This window comes from Panicum hallii, chromosome 5 (genome assembly GCF_002211085.1).
Source record: "Panicum hallii strain FIL2 chromosome 5, PHallii_v3.1, whole genome shotgun sequence".
Taxonomy (NCBI): domain Eukaryota; kingdom Viridiplantae; phylum Streptophyta; class Magnoliopsida; order Poales; family Poaceae; genus Panicum; species Panicum hallii.
This window is the reverse complement of record NC_038046.1, coordinates 53,008,853-53,035,513: the sequence shown is the minus strand read 5'-3', so window position 1 is coordinate 53,035,513 and position 26,661 is coordinate 53,008,853. Positions and strand designations below refer to the sequence as shown.

At 43.8% G+C, this 26,661-nt stretch overlaps 4 protein-coding genes across 5 annotated transcripts in view; 1 reads left to right on the top strand and 3 right to left on the bottom strand.

The window, feature by feature from the left end:
- LOC112891756 (serine/threonine-protein kinase ATM) overlaps positions 1 to 14,294 on the bottom strand; it is a 56,657-nt gene extending 42,363 nt beyond the window's left edge. The window contains exons 1-23 of the mRNA XM_025958700.1: positions 14,085 to 14,294; positions 13,891 to 14,005; positions 13,650 to 13,793; positions 12,954 to 13,091; positions 12,679 to 12,874; positions 12,147 to 12,306; positions 11,918 to 12,048; positions 11,758 to 11,845; positions 11,498 to 11,601; positions 10,743 to 10,841; positions 10,107 to 10,163; positions 9,768 to 9,843; positions 8,370 to 8,453; positions 7,534 to 7,575; positions 7,276 to 7,346; positions 4,849 to 4,897; positions 3,930 to 4,001; positions 2,852 to 2,989; positions 2,660 to 2,749; positions 1,801 to 1,988; positions 659 to 1,265; positions 515 to 583; positions 266 to 430 (exon numbers count right to left, since the gene is read on the bottom strand). Of these exons, the coding sequence (XP_025814485.1) occupies positions 266 to 430; positions 515 to 583; positions 659 to 1,265; positions 1,801 to 1,988; positions 2,660 to 2,749; positions 2,852 to 2,989; positions 3,930 to 4,001; positions 4,849 to 4,897; positions 7,276 to 7,346; positions 7,534 to 7,575; positions 8,370 to 8,453; positions 9,768 to 9,843; positions 10,107 to 10,163; positions 10,743 to 10,841; positions 11,498 to 11,601; positions 11,758 to 11,845; positions 11,918 to 12,048; positions 12,147 to 12,306; positions 12,679 to 12,874; positions 12,954 to 13,091; positions 13,650 to 13,793; positions 13,891 to 14,005; positions 14,085 to 14,162 (2,961 nt within the window). The 5' untranslated portion in view covers positions 14,163 to 14,294. The remainder of the gene's footprint in view (positions 1 to 265; positions 431 to 514; positions 584 to 658; positions 1,266 to 1,800; positions 1,989 to 2,659; positions 2,750 to 2,851; positions 2,990 to 3,929; positions 4,002 to 4,848; positions 4,898 to 7,275; positions 7,347 to 7,533; positions 7,576 to 8,369; positions 8,454 to 9,767; positions 9,844 to 10,106; positions 10,164 to 10,742; positions 10,842 to 11,497; positions 11,602 to 11,757; positions 11,846 to 11,917; positions 12,049 to 12,146; positions 12,307 to 12,678; positions 12,875 to 12,953; positions 13,092 to 13,649; positions 13,794 to 13,890; positions 14,006 to 14,084) is intronic.
- A 422-nt stretch (positions 14,295 to 14,716) lies between these two features.
- On the bottom strand, positions 14,717 to 18,220 carry LOC112895628 (mediator of RNA polymerase II transcription subunit 17). Of its 2 annotated transcripts, none has more exons than XM_025963605.1 (9): positions 18,082 to 18,220; positions 17,787 to 17,917; positions 17,485 to 17,683; positions 17,279 to 17,392; positions 17,011 to 17,096; positions 16,538 to 16,931; positions 15,925 to 16,386; positions 15,522 to 15,842; positions 14,717 to 15,182 (listed from the first exon to the last, which is right to left on the bottom strand). In XM_025963605.1, the coding sequence occupies exons 2-9, from the start codon at positions 17,876 to 17,878 to the stop codon at positions 14,865 to 14,867; spliced, it is 1,986 nt and encodes a 661-aa protein (XP_025819390.1). In that variant the 5' UTR covers positions 17,879 to 17,917; positions 18,082 to 18,220; the 3' UTR covers positions 14,717 to 14,864. The 2 variants fall into 2 exon arrangements, with proteins under 2 accessions (XP_025819390.1, XP_025819392.1); XM_025963607.1 differs by having other exon boundaries at positions 17,787 to 17,912; positions 18,082 to 18,208.
- A 788-nt stretch (positions 18,221 to 19,008) lies between these two features.
- Positions 19,009 to 22,488, bottom strand: LOC112894864. Its single transcript, XM_025962692.1, has one exon. It carries the CDS (start codon positions 22,104 to 22,106, stop codon positions 19,278 to 19,280), a length of 2,829 nt encoding a protein of 942 aa, XP_025818477.1. The 5' UTR covers positions 22,107 to 22,488; the 3' UTR covers positions 19,009 to 19,277.
- Positions 22,489 to 24,296: 1,808 nt separating this feature from the next.
- Positions 24,297 to 26,015, top strand: LOC112894389 (chromatin assembly factor 1 subunit A-like). The gene has a single exon (XM_025962086.1). It carries the CDS (start codon positions 24,469 to 24,471, stop codon positions 25,666 to 25,668), a length of 1,200 nt encoding a protein of 399 aa, XP_025817871.1. The 5' UTR covers positions 24,297 to 24,468; the 3' UTR covers positions 25,669 to 26,015.
- The last annotated feature ends 646 nt before the right edge of the window (positions 26,016 to 26,661 follow it).

The following is a 26,661-nucleotide window of genomic DNA, read 5'->3' as shown; positions in this document are numbered from 1 at the left end:
GATTCATGACATGATTTATTGTGACTGCTACATTTCTAATGGCTTAGTCTCAGAGATTTTGGTTCAACTAATCAAAATTCTCATCAATACAAAATTAAAATTTGCAGCATACAAAACTGATATTCACTCGATGAAACCTTAAACATTAAATAAAATAGTACAAGACAAAAGCTACAAAATTAAATGTGACTCAAACAAATAAAGTGTGGCATTTAGCAGAAAGTCAACAAGGCATGTTAAATTATACCGCATGTCAAATACCAACCTCGCTGAAAATCCCTTTGCATCCTTGAGGCTGTCCATCGATATTTTGCCCACCATCACGGAGAGTTACCAATGTTCTTAGCAAAGCATGCACACAGGCTAAACACTCTGCAGAGTTAAGTAATGAACATGCACATCTGTCCCTCAAATCATTTATAAGATGGACCTGCATGACCAAAATCAACATTTTAAAATTAAACTCATAAGCCAGACAAGTATAAATTTGGTATAGTTACAAATCAGACAGTACCATGGAAGATACAGTTTTAGATGAACCAGGGATATTTCTGCAAAGATTAAGCAAGATGACCTGACGAACCTGCAAAAAAGAAACCAGATGTTACAAAATAGCATTGCAGTGAAAGAGCATAAGAAGCATGTTAGAAATGTGTACCTTCACATCACTTTCTTTCTCCACCAAGCTGTACAAGATTTCCCATGTATGAAGCGATAAAACAGAGAAAAAAGTTGAAATAGTTCTAACTAGTTCTAGCTTCCACTCCAATGGCCGTAAGAAGTTACCCATATTTCCACTCCCACTAGTCGTGACAGAATCTACTTCACCAGAGTCCATCACATCAAGATCCATATCAGCAACACTACTTTTGCAGTCAACAATAGGATTTAGATCCTCTGAGTTTACACAAGATATTGGCAACACTTTACCGGCATTCTCCCCATCAAAATTGTTAACTAAACTAGAGAGTTGAGAAAACAGCTGAGAAATTGCCACCAAGAGTTCATCAAGTAATTCAGTAACACCCTTGACAACCAAAGAACTAACTCCATTATCAACTCTTGAGAGATTAAATATCGGAGAAGACAGAAAGCTCTTGAATGAGGATAAAGTGGAGCCCATTGTATCCAATGGTAAACTTAGGTTAGTGACACCATGAGAAAGTTCGTCATTCTTCTTCATAACAAATGACACAATATGTTTTAGAACATTCGTGATATAATTTAATACTTCCTGCAGAAGTGAAGATTTATCTCCCATTACCCTGAAAAAACCTCACAGAAAAACAAAGAGATGTTAAGCATAATGATAGATAAATAGTACAAGAATCATGGGTGTTACATGATATTCAAGGTATAGCTTAAGCCATTAAAACAGATCAGGCCATCAGCCAGGACCCATCAGGGCACTACCCACGCATGTGAATCAGAATAAACTGGTTGGTGCCAGTTTTACATGGAACCACTGGAAACCAGCCTATTGAACAACCCAGTTCACCAGCCTGAGAGCCACGTGGACTCAACCAAGGCTGGCCAAGAGCCCAACACTTTGGGCAATAGATGGAATAGAAAATGGGAAGGATGGAGTTCGAACCCAAGATCCTACCAATGGGGCATTACATCCCTAATAAAGTAAAATTATGAATTCAAAGGCAAGAACTATATTGCTATTCAAGGCAAAACAAAATTAGATATGGTACTCAATGTCATCTGGTCCAAGATTTTCTTATAGATGTAAGCATTGTACCAATGACATATTAAAGTATAAATGTGATGAAGAGATGAAAATTAAACATATACCTTGATAACAATGAACAATGAATCAGATTGCAGAGAAGAGAACAGACAAATACAAGAGTAGATAAGTCCAATTTCTCAAACTGATCATTTGAGGCCACAAATCCTTTGATGAAGTCCATGAGCTCAAGAAGCATTGGTTGCTGGATAGTCCCAGGAAGGTGTATGCGGTGGCATTTATCAGAAATAACCTGTTTACCAATTAACCATATTCTGTGACTTTATGGTGGAAGCAATAAAACAGAAATTGCTTTCATGATATTGGTAATCTATCTACAACTACCAAAGTCTGAATTACTGAGACAACGAACCATGGGTTCAACTCTTGCTAAACGATATTGAACTATTCAAAATACCAAACATTTAAGATGGAATGCACCAGTATGCTGGCACTTAACTAATATGCCACAAATAAGCACTGCATAGTTAGATGAACACTCTCAATTCAACTGCTTCCATACTAAATTGCACAATGTGTAATTAGTGCCATGTTTAGTCACAGGTCTGATGGGCCTTTGTGTGAAGAAGGCGGTACAGAAAGAACCCTCCATGTAAAGAGAAAGAACCCTCTAACTCCCAGCATGTACAGAAAAAGTATAAAAAAAGGCATGCAGCTCAAAGCATGCTTCATTTTACATCAACATGTGTGAGGGCTACGTATCATTTCATTGAGGAAGGATATGCAGTTCTAATTACAAATATGAAAAAAACTATTTGTCTGAAAAAGCTTCAACCTCAGGTTCAAACCAAATGGACGAAAATAAGACTACATTGCCAGGAAAAGTGTTTTAACCAATCATGAAGTTTCAATGAACTACTAGCAGAGTAACTCGGAAACAATAAAGGACTAAGAGTAAAGCACCTTGACAGAACTATCCAGAGTGATTTTTGATAAAGCTTCAACTGAGTAGAGCAGTTCATCTTTGAGAACCCAGGTCTTGTCCTCAAGAGACTTTATGACAATCAAATTGGCACAAGGTCAACAAAAGCATAAGCTAAATATACTCAATGTGACCTGGAAAAAAAACCTTGTGACGACTAACTAATAGCATACCTTAGAATTAATTTTACAATCACCAAACAGTTGTAAAGTATCTGATGAAATAATTGGTGATGACGAAAAAGAAGCACACAGTGAGAAAATAGCTTCAGGAATGAGAACAACATTTTGCTCATTCAAGAGAGAGAATTCCTGCCACAAAAAGTGAACCATTCCACCTGAGTTTATAGATGGATATAGTGGTGCATAGCATAATCACAAATACATTATGGAGTCCTAAAAGTGAATTAAAGTCCATTTAGCACTCTTATTCAACATATTGTTAATCCATGTAGCAAATTATAACATTTTTGGGGCAATTACAAGGAAAACACTCATGCACACCCACTACTTCACATCCACTACAAACTCAAAAACCCAGGTGTGCCCTTGTCACACGCGTACAGGGTTAAGTGTTTTACCAGCACCAGCATGTGTGTAAGGGTTCACCACCAGGATTTGAACCTCAGTAGATGGAAACGTACTACCATAAGTTCACTACCCTACCATGCTTGGGTTCGCAATAGCAAAAATATAATCATCACAGCAGCATATAGTGAACAATAAGCCCAAAACTGAAATGCAATGAAAATTAACAGCATTGTATACATATGGCATCATTCATCTGTGTTTTTCCTCGATGCAGAAGCTACATCACAATGAAGTTGTGACGATGCTTATATGTTGTTTATAAATGTCAAAAAATCAAGTTGATGACGATGCTTATACATTTTTTATCCCTTGCCTAAATGTGCCACTATGGCAAAAAGTTCGTTTATCTATCACCCAAAGACAACATGTACCCACATTCTAGGGCATATATGCGGCAAAAAAAAAAAACCCTCGAACACACAGTGGTAGAGACTCTCCACTTGTGGCCTGGAGGTCCTGGGTTCAAACCAGCCTCTTTGCAGAATTTCAAAGGAATTTTGCAAGGTTCAGGCTGTCCGGAAATTCCCTTCCCCAGACCCCACCTTGTGTGGGAACTTTAGCACTGGGTATGCCCCCTTTGGAACACGCAGCAGAACTGCATGTTATTGCATTAAGAAGATAGAACGTTTGTTACATATGCCCTTGCAAATATAAAGCTGACCTTTGAATGAACTAGCTCCAAAGCTGATCTTAGCAGATTCTTCCGAATAAAAATAGAACTGGACAAGTCACCCTGCATAGCAGGACATCAAAGAAAAGGATCATTCTTTTTTGCGTATTTGAAATAAAGAAGATAAATAGCAACTACTTCACAAATGACTGCTGTTGGAACAGCAAAATGTGATCAGAACTAGTGCAAACGAATAAGCTGATTTGGCTCGTTTATTGAACAACACAGGAGAGTTGTGTGTCATTTCATCCAGAAGAAAGTGTACCAAAGAGTACAAAACCACACACTCCAACGCATTCCCAACACATTCACAAGTTCACATGCTCGCCAAACACATTAAAACACAATCGAAATGAACTTTCAGTTGGTTATCAATGCACATTATTGCACTAGCTATTATGGACTGATTTACAATAATCATTTCGACATTGTAGTCTCGCAAAACTCAAGATTAGAATTCTCATCTTTTACTCAAGTTTAATTGTTGGATAAATGTGCAGAGGATAATCAATTGCAGCATAAGTGTCATTAATAACTATGACAACTACGCAGATGATCGTTCTCAAAATAACCAGCAACATGTTGCATGTGATCACTGAGCCATCCGTAAACAAAAATATCAAAAGAAAATCAAGCATCCGCTTGGGGACAGCTGATTCGACTACATAACCAAATCAATTGAAATTATTTTTGAAACAAACTACAGGACTGGGAAAAACGATCTCAGAACATTCTCTCCTGTCTAGTCCTGATGCCTTTACCCTAATTACAGGAGTAAGATATAGGACAACTTATACTTTCAAATAGAACAGTTGCAGTAACATTACGCTAACAATTACTAGCCTAATTTTACCAACGAACCACGGAGACCCAACAGAGTAACAGAAGTACCATAAGATAGCAAACATACCTGAAAGCCTATCCTTGAGAAGTAACAAGCAATGAAATACAAAGCAGACCTGAAAGCACCAATAAGGAGCAATAAAGCCTGTAAGCATAACTTCTGTAGTAAGTAGTAACCAACATGGCATTCTAAGAATTTATTATCACAATAAGCCAGAACATTGCAAATGACTATATGCTACAGCATCCACTTAAGTAAAGAATATTGAAGAAAAGTCAAGACCAAGATGCCGAACATATCCAAAAAAATATATATAAAAATGAATTGCCAGAACTATGCCACCATGAAGATGACTTCAACTAAGAGTGTCAAGGAATCATTGGTTTCCATGTTACTTTTCTGCTCTTGGTGCAAGCAAACACTTGATCACAATATGTTTGCAATTTTAATGTAGGTTCAAATCCTTAAACTTCACTTAATATATAAATGCAAGTAGATGGATTCAACTTTCAGTTTCAGGTTTATGAGATGAAAAAATTCTCGTTCAGTTCCCGTAAATAAAAATATACCCCATTACATACTTGCATTGAACAGCCTAAACAGCTGATATATTAGGCAAGAATTACTTCCTGTTCTCAATCTGTTCCTAATAATAAACTGCGGGATATTTCGTCCGTCTTTGACCGTTTGAGTCGCTATCATGGGCCCGTCTGCTATGTGCTGCATGCTCCCATGAAAAGGCTACGGCCCGGTTCCTCCTGCTGTATTGCTGCCCCTGGGGCTGCCTAGCCGCTACCCACGCTGGCTTCGCACCAAACGGCATCTGCTGGTGTCTTAGACCATGCATCGTCCGCGAGCCAGGCCACGCCGACAGCAAGCAACCAAGCTGCTCCTACATCTGCTGCATGTTAGTGCTGCACCACCGGAACTCATCCGTGTGAGTATGCATGCAACATGTGCACGCAAACACATGAAGTCTTGAACCCGTACGCATCCATCGCCAATTGCATGGCTCGTACGAACACAACAAGCCTGGAGGGTTGTATCTGCCAAGTTTCACACACGATGTGTATTACATGTTCGTGCCACAATTACGAACATGTCATGTCTCCGGTACAGTGTCACCTCTGTATGCATTTTTTTTTCTGTAGGCTGACTGTTTTGTTTCACATCCTTGACCATGTTCCTCCATGATCTTAGTCCCAAAACCTCGGTTTCTCGTGTGGCCATTTGTGAAACGAGATCCTCACGACTCGTATCAGATATAAGAATTAGAGATATGTCGTGTTGTACTCCGGCTATATGAACTCTCTGGCTAAAATAAGAAAAATATAAAAATATAATAAATACTACTTGAGTAGATGGAAATGTACATATTAAGTCAAAATTGTATGAGTTTTCTAGCAAATTTGTGGAGATCCACTAAGTAAAATAAGAAATATAACCATAGAAATAAATAAACTTCACGATAAAGGGAACTGTAGTGAAATCTTTCTTCTTGATTAGCAGCACAGCTATCCCTACTAGATCTCCTATAGTTTGAAGAAAATAGAATATCAAGCCACTTTGTTTGGCACTGCTCTCCAAAGTAGACGTGTTCCTGAACTCTACCTCGTTTGTATTCTTCAAACAACAAGCCCGGGTATTTTATTTCGATATAAATTCCTATATTAATTCTTGTCAAACAGCTTGCGTAGAAGAATTAAATTAAGTGTTTATTTTAGCCATCTTGGTCATATCATCATAAATTTGTGCATGCCATATTCCAATATAAAGTTTAACTGTATTTATTATTCTTTTATTTGTGCAGCGTAAAAAGATAGGTATAGTGTATAATATATCAAACTTTTACAAAAATCATATTTAGAATTATAATGTCGTAATATATACATATGGCCTTCGCTCATAGCAACGTGCAGGAAAATTTGGTAGTCCAACTATAAACACAACTCAGTAGATGTACATATCCGTAGCGATTGGAGGCCATTTTAATCTATCCTTATGAAATGTAAAAGGTAATTCTACAATCTACATAAATGGCTTAACCAGCACAACAATTGTTCAAAGAACTGACATATATTGCAGTCAACATGTAAGCAATAGCGACCACCATTTCTCTAAATTAATGGTCATAAAATATATCTATGTATGTATGTTCAGCAAGTTCACACCATTCTACAGCTAATTAGCTTCAAATATTGTGAACTCATTTGTGTAAAATTTCAATAATATCAGAGTGACTTAAAGCAGTCAGTTTGGACTTTTAACAAAGTGAGTATTATTCAAGAAGTGGAACCCTTCTGCTCCTTTTTTCTATCTGTATATGTCATCATCTATCAAAACAAAAAACAAAGGTGCAGCCCATATGTTATAAGAAAAATCCAATCAATGAAAAGCATCAAAAATGAAGTACCAACTAAGAAAAGTTGTAGCTAAGATATTGTCAGGATTAAATCAATTGATAATAATTACAAAAAAGGACAGAAGGCATACGGCGATGGCAATTGTTTAAATATTTGCAGGTTCCATGTATCTTCTGATAGAAATGATGCATGAACTTGGTCCTGGAAGAAGTGAAAAAGAACACAATATTAGAAACACCAATGCTAGCTACAAGTTTTTTTTTTTGAAAGATCTGGAACCTTGCGGTTCAGCATATATTAATAAGAAGAATGCTAGCTACAAGTTTATTCACAGGTAGTTAGAGCTTCTGTTGAATGGTAAATTGGTAACTGAGGGTGAGAAACTAACCCTTACAATCATTCCACCCAGCAAAATCAGCGCTGAATCAGCCTACAAAAGTACAGTGTACATAATCAAAGGGTAGAAGTAGACAAGTGCCACATGCTGTAATGAGTTAAGAACTGTGTTTGTAAGATGGGACAGACAGCAAAAGACTGCTATTGTACATAAAGAAACAGTTCTGCCTAGAATTAGGCAAACAGCAACTCAAAAATAATGCTCTAGAAGCATCATAACACGTCAAATCTTATAACCTTCCAACTTGTCCCATCAAATAAGCTCATAAGAAAATAAACTGATTATGGTAAAAAGGCTATCAATTGCAGTCCTGATTGGTCTTTAAAAAAACAATGCAATCGACCATGGGTAAATCAGGTAAAGGTCGCAATACAAATGCAGTTTAAAGTAAAACAGTTGTGGCCGAATTTTCAAAGTTTCTAAATTCCCAAATATTCAAATGCAATACCAGTAAAATTTAATTGCATTCAAAAGCAGTGAGACATCATCAGCGTACATAAGCTACGAATACATAACAGTCCATCCAGTATGCGGACTAGCAAAGACATCATTGCATTTGAGACTTTTGAATCCTGAAAAAGTGGAAAATGAAAGAGATGCAAATAGAATACAATAACGAAAAAAAAGTCAAAAGAGCCATGTTACTCTTTCATTTAATTGCCAATTTAATTTATTAGAGTTAAATGCTTGTTCAATAATTCTTCTTCAATAAACACCACAACCTATGGATAGTTGCATACCATTTCGTTAGACTAAGTAATGTTAAAAATATAGGAGCAATACAGCAATATAAGAAAAAGTTCAATATAGAGATAACAGGTGCTCACAACAAGCACAATGCTGCTAAACAAAGGGAGTGCATGAATAAGGGAATTCCATATGTCTTGCCAGCAACCTTCAACAATTGACATCTGCAATAAACAGGTAAATTATTGCACGACATTATCAACATTTTAAGTTCACATTGGATTACAAAAATGGCAAGGCTTGGTTGGGAAAAGCACTGAAGCATGTTAAACATCATGTCATCTTCCAACAAGCTGACAACAATAAGCGAGAATATAGATGATAACCAAAGATGATCAGAAAGTAAGCTATTGCTGAGTAGTTGCATCAAAGAAGAGCTACTATGGGTGTCCAAAATTTAAAATGAACCAGTTGGAGAGCAGTAGTATTTACGTTATCACACATAAAGGGCAGACCCCATTCATGATATGTATAATAATTAAAGGGATAATATGTTCCTAGTACAATCTTCATAAGTTAGATGGTGCTGTTGCAAGCAACAAAAGTTGTTCTTTCAGCTAGATCAAAAATCAAAGGCAAGGGGATATATAGATGAATGTAGTCTAAATGAGGTGCATGCGACTCAAAATGCATCAGCAATATCACTTAAACTTCAGAAGTAGCACCTCTTAAGTAAGCATTGATCCTTTCAAGAACAGATATTTGGAGCAGTTCTCCCTACAAATATACGAAGAAAAATTCCCAACCTACATAGCATTGTGTACAATCTTGCTATCACTCAGTGAATATGTCACCGCGGATCGTGGATGGGTAGTGTCTTGGTCATAGATTGTAGTGGTGGGTATATGAAGGTCGCAGACCCGAACGCTTGAACTTGTGCGGCGCCGTGTTGTGTCGCGCACTCACGCCCAAAGACGAGGCTCAGAATATGTTTGGGGGTAAATTCTTTCTTGATTAACACGAATAGTTTAGGAGCATTATATAGCCCCGGTAAAGACTCCTTACTTGACCCCAAAGTATCTAACAAACTCAAATCTCCAATCCAATCTCCTAACGAACACAGACTTCTATCCTTAACAGACTCAAACTCCTATCTCTAGACCAATCCGGACTCAAATGACTCAAACTCAACTAGATGCTCGACTTCAACTGGCTTGGTGCTCGGCTCCTTGATCTCACGGCGTCGGCATCGCTGATACGGGTGCCCGACTATGACAGGATATTCCCAGACCATTACAGCTTTGTGACTGTTCTCCTTTTGTACATTTACAAGATTGCAAATGATGAGGTGAACTTTTTTAGAGCATGCTTATAGCAATTAGTAGGTGATAAAGGCAGATTATAAGATGAAGATTGATCTTCCGTATCCTTAAGCTAGTTGACTAATGGTTAAAATTCAGACGATTAAGGTAAGCACCAAAAATAACCTGAAGTTCAAAAGGCACATACAAAACAAAATGTGGATTTGAAAATTTAACCTCGCTTTTTGTTAAACAAAATTGTGCCTCCTCCCTAGGATTGAACATGACCACCATGGAGAACTCCTTGAGTGCCCTGTTAAGATCAATGTCAAGTTAACAAATTATAGTGAGGCATAAAAGCAAATATTGCAGCAGTGGATGATCATTTTACTTGGTCTCCATTTACATTTTAAAAATACATTAATGCATATCCATTAGGCAACATAAAACAGCACAAGATGTTGTAAGTCATAAACACCCTCCCCCCCCCCCCAAAAAAAAAAAAAAGACACACCCAAAAAAGGGGGAAGGAAAGCAAAAAGGATGAAACGAGGTATCAATACAACCAAAACAAACCTGAGAAGCCAGAGTATCGAGTCCTGAAACCGTATGGCATTTGCATGGCTCAAGACACTGTACAAACATAGCAGCAGTCAATGAATCATATGTTGCACAACGACCAAAATGATAGAATATATCACTACAAAATAGTAAAACACAACATTCAACCAAGAAATAAACCAATTAACATGACATCTTCTAGGAACCTAGTAACTAATGAAAGCATGTAAAAGTAATCGAACTTTAGACTTTAGAGACATCCACCATTTATTGTTCAATTCAAAATTCAAAGATGTTAGCCATGTTCAGTTAGCACGTTTCATCCATGTTGAGCAGGAGAAACAACGCAAGTGTAACTTCATTCCTTCAGCTTTAATAGAGAAGAAAAATCATGCATACACTGGAACTTATAGCCTCATTTATGAGTTGGTATATTTTTCTCTATACCATTGTAGCATTAACATCAGCCATATGATTTGGAATGCAACATGTCTGGAATGCCTAAACTATACATCTGAAAACCACAAGATCGTAACAGCAGAAGTATTTACTACAAGCAGGCATCAGAAAGCATGAACCAAAGCAAGCATTCACTTTACTAGCTATGGCAAATTATCACGTAAGGGGAAAAAACTATGAAAGTAAAGTTACCTTCTCAAAGCTTTGCAGCTTGCTTCAAACCAACTAATTAGCAAAGATTTGTCCACTCGATATCCATACTTGTGGATCAGAAAACAAACAGAGCCGCTCCTGTGGGAGACCAACATAACAAAAGCTAATAACATGAGAATAAAGAGGAAGAGTTGTTCTCACCACTTAAGCACCACGAAAATTCTTGATAAGTTCTACTACATAACATATCATTGTAGCAGCAAGGTTATCAATTGTAAGGACCATGGAAAACACACAGGCCAATTAAGAGACAGCGCATCACATGCTGGGGTGTGCATAGACGAAACTACCCCAAAATACCAAACTTATAGCAGTTATTGGAACATAATAGAGCCGAAGATTTAGCTGAGGATTCAGGTTGTAACACTGAAATAGAATGACTTTATACATGATGGAACATTTTCTGTTCAGGGAAGAGAGTCTTGCATCAGCTTCATGAAGGGAATAACAAAGCATTTGGTTTATACAGATATATGTGAGAAAATCATATGTTGTTCTTGTCAGAAGAAGATATAGCCACCACACAAACAAGGAACCAACAATTTAGAGTCTTGGAGAAGTACAGAAAAGGAGGCATTTATAACAAGCGGCTCTTGGATCTAGGTACTTACAGCTGTAAGACGGTTGAAGCCTGGAAGGAAGAAAACTAAGGGTGCACACCTTAGATTGCATAATTGACAAGATAAAGTATGTTTTTCATTTGAGGGGGTACAGATGATGAGCGATTAACTAACCAAAACAGAGATCCTTTCGAAAGGCCATCAATGATGAGGTTCAGAATGTTCTCTGTCTTCAACCTTTTCTCCCTATTTGGTGTCTTCAGTGTGCATTTGTGGGCCTAAATGTTTGTAACACGATGATTGTAACCGTGCAAGGATGACATGATGTATTAAGTAAAAGACTCACAAATCTGATTAGTGACTAGTGAGTGATTGCATGATGGCGGTGGGGAGGTCTGTACACATGTGCAAGCATGGGTTGGGCAGATTCATACCAGATAAAAAACAGTAGCAGATAGATCCATCCATTCCTCTTGGAAGCATCTTAAGGACACAGCTTTCTCATCTCGAGGTGCCTCACACCTGCATTAATTGAATTTGATCAATGAAGAACTCAAAATCAGAAAGTGCTGTCAATAACAGAAGTTGCATTACCACAGAAAACCAGGTCCGGTGTTAACATTTTTGTCCAGTTCCTTAATGATGATGTCAACAAGTTTTTCCAAAATCTCTGGAATAGCCCTGGCAAGCTTCAGCTGAACTTTTGCGTAGGTGATGAACAAACTCTGGAACCAGAAATCACTATCAAATAGATGAAGCAGAAAAATGTAACAAAGTTGCAATCCAAACAAAGTTACAACAGTGCAAGTCAGGTCACCAGAACCTTCAAAGCCTGATCAAGAGTCGCCGGCCAACAACGAAATATAAACTCTTGAACTGCATTATGAATCTTCACACATCCGTAACCCAGGTTTGGCCCATCCTTCAGTAAAAAGGTGTTAATGCATTCGATAAGTTTGCGGGTCAGTTTCCCCTCCTCCTCCCTGATTTCACAGAATCAATTTACATATTAACTCCTGCTGATTATTTGTGGTTTATGATGACCAACCAGTCTCCAAAACACATCTTTGACCATAATAAAGTTTTCTATATATATATATATAGTAACTCAAAAATATTATAATCAATACTTAAGTCTTCTCTATGATGAAGTTGTTAATATGTGCAGCGGTGGCCAAAGTTTTAAAGCTGGACTGCACCCATTATAAGACCAAAAAAAAATGTACTTTGGATCAGAGATGGTAATTCACAATACGGAAGTAAAAAAGAGACAGTACGACCAAACAACCATGCTATCGTCTTAGGAAGTGGATGTTACAAAAGAGAAAAGGAAAATTTGGGCACAGACTACTCGCCTAATATGTGGGAAGATTGCACTGAATCCGTTAATAACCTCCTCCCTCATGGTATCAGGATAATCGCCTGGTGGGTTTTCGAGTAGAACATGAAGTGTTAATGTACAACGGAAGGATTCATCCTTGGAGCTCGCCTGGTTGCTGAATTTTGCATCAAGCACAGTAGTGACCTTCTTCATGTAGTGCACTACAAAACCTGAGCAGCATGTGGGAAATATATAAAATAAACGGGTGTTATTATATGAGCACACAGCACCTTGGATAAGGAAACTCACTGATATATGTTCGAGGTTTCATCTGATAGCGGTACTCCTTAACAGCTAAAAGTTGTCTGAGAATCATGCTGTACTCTAACTGAAAGCTGGGGCCATCTTTTACGACCTCCCATACATGACTGAAAAGTTGCCTAGCAACTGAGATCAAAAGTAAGGAATGCCCTGCAATTACAGGTAACCTCTTCTTTAGTGAAATGCAGAATATATTTTTCTTCAAAGATATTAAAAAATGAGAACGTGTGCACATAAGGCGTCTGGATAACCCAGGAACATGATGCTAGAAAGTGGAAAAATATACATCTACAGAAAGAATTTAGTCACCTGCCGTTTCTCATACATTATCTGACACAATTCATGCATAACATGGTTAAAAGAAAATACACGTGTTTGTTGTGTAAATCCATACCATGATCCGGAAAAAACTGACATTCAAGCATGGTCGGGAAATGGTTTTGATCTGAAGTGATAGTGACATGCCAGAATTCAGATCATCACATACTGACATGCAAGAATACCATACACACTATAATATACTGGGGAGATAAAAATCAGAAGCAACTACATATAAGACAGTCACATCATCTCTACTGAACTACAAACACATGTTGGTGAAGTTCAACCAATCACAGCATGGTAAAACACCAGCAAATTATACAGCACTGCAGAAGACGGGAAGCCCTTCAAATCAGAGCAAACCTGATAGCTTGACGTCCTCGGCGCACTGGATGGCGACACGGAGCATCCGGGCAGCGGCGCTTTTGGTGGTGCCGCGCTTCTTACCCGAGATGTCCTCCTTGACGCAGTTGAGGAGCGCCAGGATGAGGAATGGCCACGTGGCGGCTGCAAACAAACAGCATCAGCGATCGTCAGAAACAAAAGCGAGAGGTCATCAGGCAATGATGCGACAAAAGCGAAGGGAAATGCACGAAGTGATGACCTCCCGTGAGGTGGCCGTGGCCGGGCTTGACCCTGGCGGTGTTGCGGCCGAGGAGGCGGCAGAACGAGGCGGCGCGGTCCCCCTGCAGCCATGTCCCCAGCAGCTTCACCCCCTCCTGCAGAACACGACGGAAGCGGTCAGCCGGAAAGTAGGCCGGAACAGTTGTTTGTTTCTGCGAGAGGAGGGGTACTCACATCGCGGACTCTGGCCCGGTCGGAGTGAAGCTTCTGGATGACCTCCTCCACGTCGCGCGCGGTCGCCACGCCCGCCATCGTGGAGGGAGTCGGAGCTAGGGTTTCGGCGGGGAGGCCGCGGCGGATGCCGAGGGCATGGGGGAAGCGGGAGCGGCGAGAGGGGATGGAGATGGCGGAGAGAGAGAGGAGGAGGAGGAGGTTTTGGTTGGGTTTTGGGGACGCGAAGGAAACTGCCGAGAAAAAAGGGGGAAAGCGATCGAAATCGAAGGACACGGGGGAGTGGGGACGTGTGCTGTCGCTTTTACGAAATTGTTATTCCAGGGAAATGTTTTAATTGTTCTCGCTTTTTTACGCGACGATCCCTGAAATTTTGACCTTACTGTAAAGTCTTTTGTGAAATTTTAAATTTTTTCTTGAAAGTCTTTTCTGAGTTCCGTTGGCATTTAAGGATCTTTGTTACAGTTTTACCATTTTAATTAACTGTATTTATATTCGATTTATTGCAAGTTCTTGATTATCTATAATTTCTTAAGGTTAAATATATTTTCGGGTAAGACTGCATCAAGAAAAACACATCGTGAAGGGCTCTTCGCTTTCCTCTTCATTTTCCAGTTGACTGATACCACGTAGCATAAAAAAAGGCTAACACATTATCATTATCACTTAACAAAGGCACACAAAATCCCGAAGATTTACATGCTCTCAAATACAACACGAATACACATCATTTAATCAGCTTAAGTAGATCAAGGGGCACAAATCTGATCGGACCTAGCTGTCTTAGTGCTGGACACCTGTGCTGCACATTTTTATCAGGTCCATCAGGGTAGAGTACAACACTTCCAGAGAAAGGTACCCCAAAAACCTACGCTTATCCAACTCCTGATTATCAGCTGGCATCTTTCCCTCCTCCGTCGGGTGATCAACGGTGAGGTACCAGGAGATGCACCCATAGGCATCATCTGGATCAACATGTGCCACTAGGCCAAGCGTTTCGCCTTGGTCAAGATCGAAGTAAAGGCACAGGAAATCTCTGGTCACATTCATCCCGAGAACCATAGCTTCTTCATGAAGCCAGTGGATCACTTGGCTGGCAACCTGCAGACACAAAATAAGTTATCAAACTGTTCTTTGCAAAATAAGGTTCACTATAGCACTGGAAATAGATTACAGAGATTGGCATGATACTGACAATGGATAACGATTTTCAGATGGGGCATAAGGTAAGATTTTAAGCGCCACGATTCAATACTGCAATTATGCATTGAGTTATGTGGCAAGAGTTTGATCCTGACTCATGGGCAAATGAATCACTATCTGTTTTTTTTAGCTGCTCAACGGTATACAAGTCCAGTGATACTCTACAGGATAATTTCATCACACGACTCTACAAGAAAGAAAAAAGGATGGCTCAAAAGATTGTTACCACACGTTTACCTGCTGCAGAAGCATCATTGGGAGGTCTTCCAAGTCACAATTGTAACAATTTATTAAACGTCCATCAGATGGCTTCCCAGTCAATGATCCAGCAATGCTTGGAGAGCCCTCACCCATTAAACGAATTTGGCCATCTTTCAAGATCACCTTTGTATTAAATTGCGACCTGGATTTGTATTTAGGCTCGTTATTATCTGAAGGCTTTGTGATTTGATCAGCAGCCAGGATAGGCTGAGGAACTTTCAAGCAGAGAGACCAGGAAGATGTTCGAGAATGCCACGTAGGAAGAGAACACAGATGAAGATAAGGAACCCTACTAACCTGCATTAGAGAAAGGAAGTTAGAATGCCAGTCTAAACCCAAACTATGCCACTACTAGTTAACAACTGTAGAGTAGTCGTACCACACTCTCCAGCTCCAAATGTACTTTATTAGAAAATATCTTGTGAGCCACTGTCATGCAGAAATGACCGAGCAGGCCACATTCTTCAGGAGCAGCCAGAGCAGGACTCTGGTAGCGAACAACAAGACGTGATTTCTCCCTGATTTTTCTTACAATGTTCTCATGGAACATATGTAACAAGTAAATTTCTAAACTTTTTGGGTTAGGAAATCTTCTCAAATCCTTGTTTAAAGAATCATGCTTCCCATTTACAGTGGCTACTGCAAGATCTCCAGAATACTCCGTGTCCATATGATCTTCCTGACCTACTGTTTCTGAATCGCTGTTCTGTCCAAAGGGCACAAGTGAAAGACACAATGAACACTCCTGGCCAATTGCTAACTGGAGAAAATCTTCGCACATTCCAGTAACATTGATGCCTTGAGATTGGGTAAATGTCTCGCGGATCACCATATCAAATACCTACATGACATATGTACTAAATTAAGTATGATGGTACAGATACATAAATGAAGCCAAACAGCACAAAGGAGATTCAGTGATTCTTTTCTATTCATGCTGCTCCAGTTAGTCAGAAGATGAATTTGCAAGAACTCACAGGCATTTAACCCACCTGCTCCTCAAATATGGTCTTGTGGATGTCACGAAGGATGGAATGTGCTTGTTTAACAGACTTATTGACATCATCATTCTCCAAAGAATCCTTTTCGGCTTCAGAAGAAGTGCTGCTTAAAGTGCCTTCTTTCTTTTTACTAGCACTGCTTTCTGCGCTATTGGTGCTATCTCCATAAAATTGAAGGCTCAAGGAACGGAAAGACTTCTGTGGAATTTGTACAGACAAAGTGCCTGTAGAGTCTTGATCAATTGGAACTAAAGATAATGGTGATATTCGAGGCATTGTTGTTGTGTCTAACTGATAACTATCGACTAGATCAAACAAGAAACCCTCACTTCCTGGACCACTCCCAACAACCCGTTGCCGCTTCACTTTCCAGTTCTGCTGCAGTCTGTGGACCATCAGCACGTATGTCAAAAGCTTCAATTTTAAAGAGTTTTTAGATTCAAAAATTCAACAACAATATGTACCTTATCAATGAATTATAGAACCTAGTCTCCTTTTGAAATTGTTGCTCCATCGTCTTGGCTGATTGTTTGAAGTACCTTGACAAATGCTGAGAGATCCCAAAAGGCACAAATGAATATTGCAGCAGTAAGCACAATAATAAACAGCAGATCTTCAAATGTCAATACAGAGACATTCTCTACTACAGTTCCTTTCAACTCTAGTTTTGTTATTTGCAAAAGTTGAAATATGCTATCTAATTACATGGGATAGAGATGGCACGGAGCGTACCCGAAGGCGCTGGAGCTTGGTGGCGGCAGAGACTGCCATGTCAACTAGTATTTCATTTGGCTGCGACTTGGGCTTCGTTGTCGAGGCGACAGCCACAGCATCATTTGCCTCAACCTGCAGCATAATTTCAAGCATTGTCAGAAACAGTTGCATGCATGGCATTCACAGAGACTGAAATTGGAATTTGCGAGTATGCATGTATCAACCGTGCCAATGAGGTCAATGACAACAGAGAGCTCCTGCTGTGCCTGCTGCAGGCTCTCCATGAGGCCCTGCCACGGCCATGCCTGCTGAGCGGTGTCGGCCTCAGCTGCTTTCTTGGCCTTCTTGGCATCCTTCTCGATGACCCAGGAGAAGTCAATCCGGCGGATGGCTGCAAGGCGCTGCTCCTCGTTGCTGGTATCCCTGCAGCAGCAGACACCCCCAGCAAGCACAGAGCAATGGGAAAGCGAGTCAATTCTAGAGTGGATTTGAGCGGAACAGCTGAGGGGTTGGCAGGCCAGCTTACGGTGGATAGTGCTCGTTGCCAGCCTCGTCGATGGCCTCCAGGCGCTTGATGGGAAGCTTGTCGAGGTCCACTAGCACGTCCCCTTTCTCCATGGCGCTCCCCCTTTTCCTTGCTTCCTTGAACTTACTTTACTATTCCAACAAAACAAAATGGGACAGATCAATCTCGCGAACTGTAAGACGGGCGGACACAGTATAGGACATGGCCAGATCCGAATACAAATACCAGACGTTAGGGTTTTGGGTGTTCGATTTCGGAGAGAAGGACAGGATGGGAAAGGAATGGGCGAGCATACCCCTGTCGGATGCCCGTCGCCGGCGAAGCGCCCGAGGAGGAACTGGAGGGCGGCGCCACTCGCCCTGTCGTCGCCGCTAGGAAAGGTCGAGACCGAGACACAAAGAGAGAGGAGGGAGAAGAGCGTGGATGGGAGAAGAGAGCGCCGGCCGGAACAGGATGTGTTTGTTTCTACTTCGGACAGGCCCACGGCCCGCATATTCGTCCGCATTCAGCTGGAGCAGAAGGCCCAGTTGGCCAGCGCGCGACAAAGGAGGCCTAGCTTAGTTTTGTTCCGTCGTCTTTCTTTTTTCCATTTATTGATTTTTGTTCCATCTTTCTTTTAGACACCTTTCTTTTAATACTTCCAAGTATTCATTATTTCATAAATATGTGCCTTTCAAAAACTTCGAATGCTTGATTAAGAATTATGTGATAACTGTTTCGACAATTTTTAACATATGTTATACATCTCATGTTCGAAATGTTGAAATTGTAATGTCAAAAATGCTGAAATTGTAAATTCCAAAAAAAATTGACAAAAAATTCCAAATGTTGAAATGAAGATAGATATAGATAGAATAGACTCGAGGGTCTTTTCTTCGCCACAAACCCCTATTTATAAATGTGGAGGGCGCAACGCATTCTATACTATGTGGCATACTGGAGACAAATTCAGAGGCAACCAGAACATTACGACTGCAGTAAGCAGAAATTTTCAAGGTCTAGGACTTTAGACACAAAGTAAAATAACCTGCAAGAAGATGAAATTACTATTGAAATACTGAAATGCATTTTCCATTCAGATGATCGTTTCAGATGCTATACTTCAGTGGATATCATTGTGTTCTTTCGCATTCTGTTCACCCAGATCAACGGCTCCGATACAAATGAACTGTTTCAATATAGCGGAGTGAACTCTTAGGTTGCGACCACAGCAACTCCGATAAATAATAAACACGTGGTACACTATTAACAGAACACAAAATCTGGGCACCAGAAGAAGCTGTGACCTTATTAGAGCATATACAGTACACGAAGCAACGCCTACCATTTACAGGAGTTCCGAACCACAGCTGCTGAAATGGCCAAACAATATAGTTCATCATAAACGTAAGATGCAGTAGCTACAACTAACAGCACAGCCAACACAAACACCCGGACACTAAGTTCTCTAACTACCAAAAGGTTACAGCCATAATCCTCAGAGTGGCAGAGCTAAGGAGCAGTATTAGCAGATGGTTTACTAAGCATCTTGTCAACCTTTGCCAAAAGGCCGTGCATCTCCCCCAGAAGCTTATCTGGGACAGGATTTAGCCCATCTGATGAGGTTGCCTTGTTTAGAGCTGAATGACGGGCTGCAATCATCTTCTCAAGGTTCTTCCTGATATCTGTGAGCGGAGGCTTCGAAGCAAGAGATGGCGAAGGCGAAGGCGATGGTGAAGGAGATGGAGAAGGCACACTCAGCTGGATTGGAGGAAGATATTGGAGGCTTACTGTAGCAAACGGAGCCCCAAACTGGCCAAGAAGTTCCCGGTCACGGTATGCTGCCTCAGCTTCGGTGCTTTTCCCAAACACAACACGAGCATTGCGGGCAGCTTTTACAATTTCAGTTCGAGACTCTATCAAGTAGCCATACTTGCCAAACGTGGAGAGTAGCTCCTCTCTGGAAGGGACGACGACACCTTGTGTGAACTCCACGAGAATGGCTGCTGGATTATAGAAGTCCTGTGCAGTTTTCTTCTTCTTTTTATTAGGAGTAGGATTAACAGGATCAGGGTAAGTGCCATTCACAACTTCACCAGGGGAATGATTTGATGCAGCTCCAGCAGGTAGCTTCACCTTCTGGACAGGTGCTTCGTCCTTTGGACATTCATCTTTGAGTGTGTGACTCAGAGCGACTACATCTGTGCCATTAGTGTTCTCTTTCTTAAGCATTTCTGGCACCAGGGCTTGTAGAGAAGCATAAGATTGCTGGACTGTACGCATTTCTACACTTCCAGGCTCTTTATTTTCATCAATGGGCTGGGCCATGTCTTCATGCATAGGAGATGGTCCACAGCCAATGGGTGCATCTGCAACAGCACCTCCCAGATTCTCAACTATGCGAATATTAGCTTCCAACTTTGTTGCTTCCTTTGAAACACTTCTGTCAGGCACACCTGCAACAGCACTTTGCACAGTCTCATCTACGCTAGCATCAACTTCTGACTCTGTTGCTTCCTTGGAAATAATTCTTTCTGGAACTGCAACATCACCTTGCACATTCTTGTCCCTGTGTACACTAGCTTCTGACTCTGTTGATTCCTTCGAAGCACATCCGACAGGGATGTCTGCATCAACACTTTGTGCGCTCACATCTATGTGAATATTAGCTTCTGATTCCATTGTTTCTGTCTGAACACTTCTGACAGGCACACCTACAATAACATTTTGCATATTAGTTTCTGACTTTGTTGCCTCCAATTTAGCATCATCATTATATTTTGCAGTTTCTTCAGGCAGCGTATTGCCCACGCCCTGAGATTTCTCCAGAACAGATTTATCATTCTCTTGGACCTGCTCCTGCCCTGGTTTTGTTGCCCCAGGAACTGCAGCTGAAATAGGACATTTGAAAAGTGATGGTTTGCTCTTCTCATCCTGAATTATACCCCTTGTGCTGCTTCCTGCCTTCATTAGGGTTCTTATATCTTCTGCTTTCACTTGCCTGATAGGAATCGCAGGGGTAATTGATATACCAGAGCCAAGTGTACCAGCAGGAGAGGTCTTCTCCCGCTTCTTCCTCTTGATGGAAGAGCCACCGCTCCCATCTCCATCTTTTTTTCTGCCCCTCTTTGACACTCGCTTGTCTTGTTCCAGAACAGGATGTGTATCAGAAACCAGACCCGGAGCAATATCCATGCTGGCATTTCTAAAGGGATGCGCCACTGGACACTCATGCGCCTTATAAGACGCATTGTCATAACCCTCTATGAATGTTGAGCTTCTAAATAAACCGAGAAATCCCTCTGCAGCCTCTGGAAAAATGCCCATATGGTGGGGGTCCTTCCCTAAGCCCCGCACCAGCAGCAAGACATCTTCCACAACAATGCTGTCTAGAAATGGCAATACCTTACTGTCATCTTCCGCGGCTTTGGGCACAGATGCCTTTGGCGTATCAACCGGCTTACGGGGAAGCACAACCACGCCCAAGTTGGTGTACGGAGGCGAGAGGTACTTACTCTTCTTCCGCTCCCGCTTCCTGGACGTTACAGGCCCAGGGCTGTCACTCTTGTCCTCATCCTCCCCCACATCCAGCTCCTTCATCAATGAGGTGACGCTGCGCTTCTTCTGCACTGGTGTCTCCTCTGGTCTCTTCAACGGCAGGTTGTCATCCTGAGCGAGCCAATCATCAGCATCTCTGTCTTCGCCGGCGGGCACGTCAAGATCAATCTTGTCCACAAGGTCATCGAGCGGGCGCCGCGGGTAGTGCTGCGCACCATCTGGACCCCATCCCTCCCCGAACGCGCGGGCCCAGCTCTTAAGCCTGGCTCGGTCCACCAGGCCGACGGGGGAGGCGCGCGCGCCCAATGCGGCCGCACGGAGCGCCGCGAGGAACTCCGCGGGCTCCAGGTTCGCGACCCCAACGACGGCGCAGCGCTCCTCCCCGGGCGGCGGGGGCGGGACGCAGGCGCAGGTGAGCTGGGCGCGCAGGGCCGCGACGGCGCTCGCGTGGGCCTCCTCGACGGCCGCGAGGAAGCCGCGTGCGGTGCTGCCCCGGGCCATCGCGTCGGCGTCGGGGTCCGCGAAGCGCCGGACCTGTGCGGGAGGGGCCGGCGTCGCGCCGGAGGAGGCGGCGGCGGGGGGTTCTCCGAAGTAGCAGACCTCCGCGCCCCGGGCGGCGGAGGAGCCGGTGGCGGGGCAGGAGGCAAGCATGCGCGCGGGCCACCAGCAGTGGCGGCGGGGCTTGGAAGGCTTGGCCCAGACGAGCTCACCGGCGGCTAGGGTTTGGGCCACCGCGGCGGCGGCGTCCGCGTCCGCGTCGGGGGCTGGGGTTTTGGCCTCCATCGGTGCGAGACGAGCGGAATGGGGGAGGCGGTGCGGCGCGAGTGGCGTGAGGAGCGGTGGGTGGGGGTGGGGGTGGGCGGATCGGATTCGATTGGGAATGGGAAGTGGGAACGGCGCTGGCCGCGGACGAGCTGGGGTAGAGGGGGACGCGCCGCCGGGCGGGACGGAGAAGGGAATCAGTGGGGGGTCGGGGCCCGCGGAAACCTAGCCGCCTTCACCGCCCCCGGCGGCGGCGGCGCGGCAGGGTGCTGGGGGTCGCCCGTGCGGGTGGGTGGCGCGGCCTCGGGGCGTGAGCGAGTCACGGGGACTGATCGGAACTGAACCGCGCTGATGGAGTGAGTGATGAGTGGCAAATGGAGTGGGGTGGGCGAGGGACGGGGACGAAAGGGCTGGTGCGCGTGCGCCGGCCCCCATTTGTCTGGGGAATCCACCACGGTCCACGTAGTAGGCGTCACGACGCGCATCGTCTCGGCCAGCTCGGGCAGTCGGGCGCGACGTCGGGGACGGACGGCTGCTGGTGGCAATGGCGGCGCACGATTCATGGCAACTGTCCGTGTCGACGGTGTGCCATCGCCGCCGCACAGATCATCACCTCTTTGACATCCCGTCATGGTTCACCTTCGTACCGTGGCCGTGCCATCGCCCCCAACAAAAGTTGATCAAAAAATTTCAACAAAACATGGAGGAGCTTATTGAGTCACTGCGAAGAGATCTTTATCTGATCGATGTACCTTTTCTGCATGGATTGAAATCAGTGCGAAGGAAATAATCTAAAAGTATTTTCAGTCTAGAACTCTCTATCTAAAACAATATACCTTTCTAAGGTTAGAATTACCAAGTCGATATTGTAGCAATATATTGCTTCGATATTGTGCCACGTAACCTCATCCTTCTTATGTCACGCCAATGCTCAAATATTGAGCCACAATTTCATAGTGATCTGATCGAATTTCGCTTTACAAAAGAAGAAAATATGCCGGCATATCTAGAGGCATGCATGCAAATTTTGCAATGCCTAGCACGGAAAAGACTACATATGGTGGTGGCTTGCATGAGGAAAGATCAGATTTGATGACAACTCACTTCATGGTAAGATAAGATCGTGGTTCTATTGTTAAAATACAGCATTGAAGTTTCTAAAACGATATAAGAGCAAGTACATTGCTACACGTCAGCGGTTTTTATAGGCTGTCTCATGCAGATCCACTCATCCACTTGGGATTACGAGTTGTTCTTATCATACTACTCACAATATTTACTTTTTTATTTTACAAATTAAGGGATATGGAACTATTATCGTAAAGGCTGTAGGTTCAGCCGTATTAAGATGATGTGTAATCGTATGAGACCGTATAATGGATAGTTCCAATGTAGTTACCCACAGTGGTACCGGAGAGGTGCGGATGACCTCGCTCGCCGTGAGTTCGGGATCTCTGAGTTTAGCTCGACATCTCCACAAACCAGATAGCGTGCCCACTCTACCATGTCGAGAGTCATTGGCGGTCTTCTATTGTTGTCAGAAAAAAAAGGGCAGGTGCCGGTTCTGTGTTTGGCCCGTGCATACAAACTATACCAGCGAGAGCCTCAGTTGTAGCGATTCTCTGTCACTTCGCATGTCACAGTGAACTGAACTTGAAAATTCTCAAGGAACGGTCTTTCGAAAAAAAATTCTCAAGGAACGACACACAAGAAATGATTGTCCGAATTATAATTTGGAACCGTGGCTATGTTCCAATTAAAAGCATAGTACTGAATCTGTCTGAATAAATGTTGCAAAATGAAAGCACACAGCGCCATCTGCTGAAAAAAAAAGGATGGCAATCCGTATACGAACAAAAGCAACAAAAGTAAAAATATTCCATCCCCTTTTAAACCAGGCCCCGTTGATCTCTGCTTTTTCACCGCCAAAGAGGCGAAATGCCGGTGAAAGAAAGCCGGAATCTTCAGTCCGGAGATCGGAGGAGATGTTCTTGGCCAACGTTGACAGAGATTCCAAATGCTGGCAGCAGGGCTAGCCGCAGAGGGAGGAGCACGTCAACGACCTCAAGCAAGGGACCCACACGTACCCACCCGGCCTCCAGCGACAGATCAACGCCCGCGGAAAAGAGAGAACGCCAGCACCACGATAAGATGCAGACCGAAAGAGCACGGCGAATCAGATGCCGGGAACGATCGAATGCCTCACGAAATCAGTTTCGCAATCACCTGCTGATCTTGTCTTCCTCCCCGGGTGAATGCCAATCCCCTCCGGTTGTTCTATAAATGCAGAGAGGGAGCCATTGCAATTCGCAAGGCATCTGGCCATCGGCGAACCAGCCAAAGATCACCGAGCTCTCAAGATCATCTCCGGAGTGCAGGAAGCATGGCCGACGACCAGCAGCCACCGGCGCAGCGGTACTGGTTCCCGTACTGGACCGCGCCCCCGCAGCCGCCGCCGCCCGTGCCCGCTCCTCGGCCGGCGGTCCGCCCGCAGCTATCGAGGCGGGACACTCGCCCGGCGCCCCCGACGTCGTCGCCTCCTGTAACGCCATCCCCGTCGCGGCGGCAGTCGCACCCTCAGCCGGCAACGACGCCGGCATCCAGAGGCGCTGGTGGTGCCCCTTCTCCGCCGGCTCAGCCGCAGTCGACGCGGCTGTCGAGCAGGCCGTCCCCGTCCCCGTCCCCGGCCCGCGCGCCGCCGCTCTCGCCCATCAGAGAGCCCAACGCTAGTGCAGCTCCGGCGCCAGTTCCGGTACTGGTTGCCAAGGAGTCCAAGCCAGCTGCCACTCCCCATCCAACTGCCCATGAAGTTCCCAAGCAAAAAGACATCATCATCCCGCAGGAGAAAACCATCCGTGAACCGCCTGCAGATTCCAAACACAGCAAGGCAGTAGAGAAGGAGAAGGAGGAGAGGGAGAGGGAAAAAGACAAACAAAAGAAGGAGGAAGACAAAGAGAAGAAGAAAAAGGAGGAGGAGAAAGAAAAGGAGGAGAAGAAGAAGGAGCACAAGGAGAAGGAGAAAGAAAAAGTGCAGGACAAGAAGAAGAAGGAGCACAAGGAGAAAAAAGAGAAGGATAAAGAAGAGATCAAAAGCAAAGAGGCAGCCGGCGAGCACGGCCACGGCAGCAAGCTACATAAGGAGCTCAAGTCGGGCGTCGCGGACATGGTGCACAAGCTGAGTGCCTCGGCGCCATCGTCCGGCGGCGGCCACGGGCGCCCTACCCCGGCCGCGGCAGGGACGACGGTCATCACGCTGGCCGGCGAGAACAAGGGCGCGTCCATGAAGATAGACGGCACTACCGTGGCCGACGGCAAGGCGGACTCGGCGTCCGGGAAGGAGCGCCGCGGCCACAAGCTCAACGGCAGCGTTGCTGGCGGGAAGGAGCGAGCCGGGAGCAAGGGGCCGACGGCGTTCGTCAACAGCAACGTGCAGGTGATCAACAACTCGCTGCTGCTGCAGAGCTCCTGCAACGGCGGCGACCCGGGGGTGCACCTCAAGCTGGCCACCAAGTCCAAGAAGAAGGGGGACGGCCGCGAGGAAGCCGGAGGCAAGAGTGGCTCTGCTGCTGCGCCGAAGAAATGATCTAGCTCCACTCCTCCATCCATCGGCCGCCCAAGGCTATCACGATCAGTGATCAATTGGCCAAATCAACCATCGATGTGCATGCAGGCCGAGTGTTCAAGCCTGCATAGCTCTGATCGTTATGTATTAATCTGAAAACCTAGGCAAAATAATAATTAAGACACCGATGGGAAAAAAAGCATTACTGCGATTCGCAAGGTAAACTTTGACCCAAATGTAAATCAAGGTTCTAAATCTCCTGCTATAGCTGAAACGAACCGGATTCCCAAATCGAGGAATCCGACTCCCTGTATCATTGTGATAGTTCCTGAATCAAGCGCTATCACATACAGAACTCATTCCAGGCATAATATCATAGTCATACTCTGCTTAAGATCAAACATGGGTTTAATTATTACATAAATCCATAGAATTTGTAGTACGGAATTTATTACAAGCCTCTCGGCTAGAATGGTTCAGCCAAAAATCGTAAAGTGGTAGCTAGTCTTCGGGCCGTCCTTTATCTCCGGGACTCTCCTCCACAGGCGACTCGAGCGTAGCACGGGCTTCAGTTGTACCATCTATCATCGTTGGGGTCGAACTCCAGGTCGGATCCTGCATCGTACCAGGCTATCCCCAAGGTATGGATAGGTTCACGTCACCATCCGTATGCAAACTTTGTTGTGGACTACACTAGAGGTATAACAAAGTCCAAGAGGTAAAGCTGGGGTTTCCTATACATGCAATATATGTATATATATATAAGTATACACATCTTCTTCCATCCTCGACTCGGGCTCTTCCGGCATTCCGGACTCCCGGTCATTGCACACCTTCCAAACCACCAAATCGATGCGAGAACTCCCTCTCCTCGCATCTCAACTGCCCCCTGGCAGGAAGTTATTCTAGAGGGAGGTAGAAGTCATGAGTAACACTAACTAATAAGAGCAACAGAGAAGTAGGGATGTCCATGACCGAGGACGCGGCCATACGTATAGTTTACACCCTGCAGGG

Coding starts and splice junctions, on each gene's coding strand:
- LOC112894389 (XM_025962086.1), top strand. CDS start 24,469: ATGGCCGACGACCAGCAGCCACCGGCGCAGCGGTACTGGTTCCCGTAC.
- LOC112894864 (XM_025962692.1), bottom strand. CDS start 22,106: ATGGAGGCCAAAACCCCAGCCCCCGACGCGGACGCGGACGCCGCCGCC.
- LOC112895628 (XM_025963605.1), bottom strand. CDS start 17,878: ATGGAGAAAGGGGACGTGCTAGTGGACCTCGACAAGCTTCCCATCAAG. Junction 17,684..17,786: donor GGCAACGAGCACTATCCACC/GTAAGCTGGCCT, acceptor CTGCTGCTGCAG/GGATACCAGCAACGAGGAGC. Junction 16,932..17,010: donor TTCTATAATTCATTGATAAG/GTACATATTGTT, acceptor GATGGTCCACAG/ACTGCAGCAGAACTGGAAAG.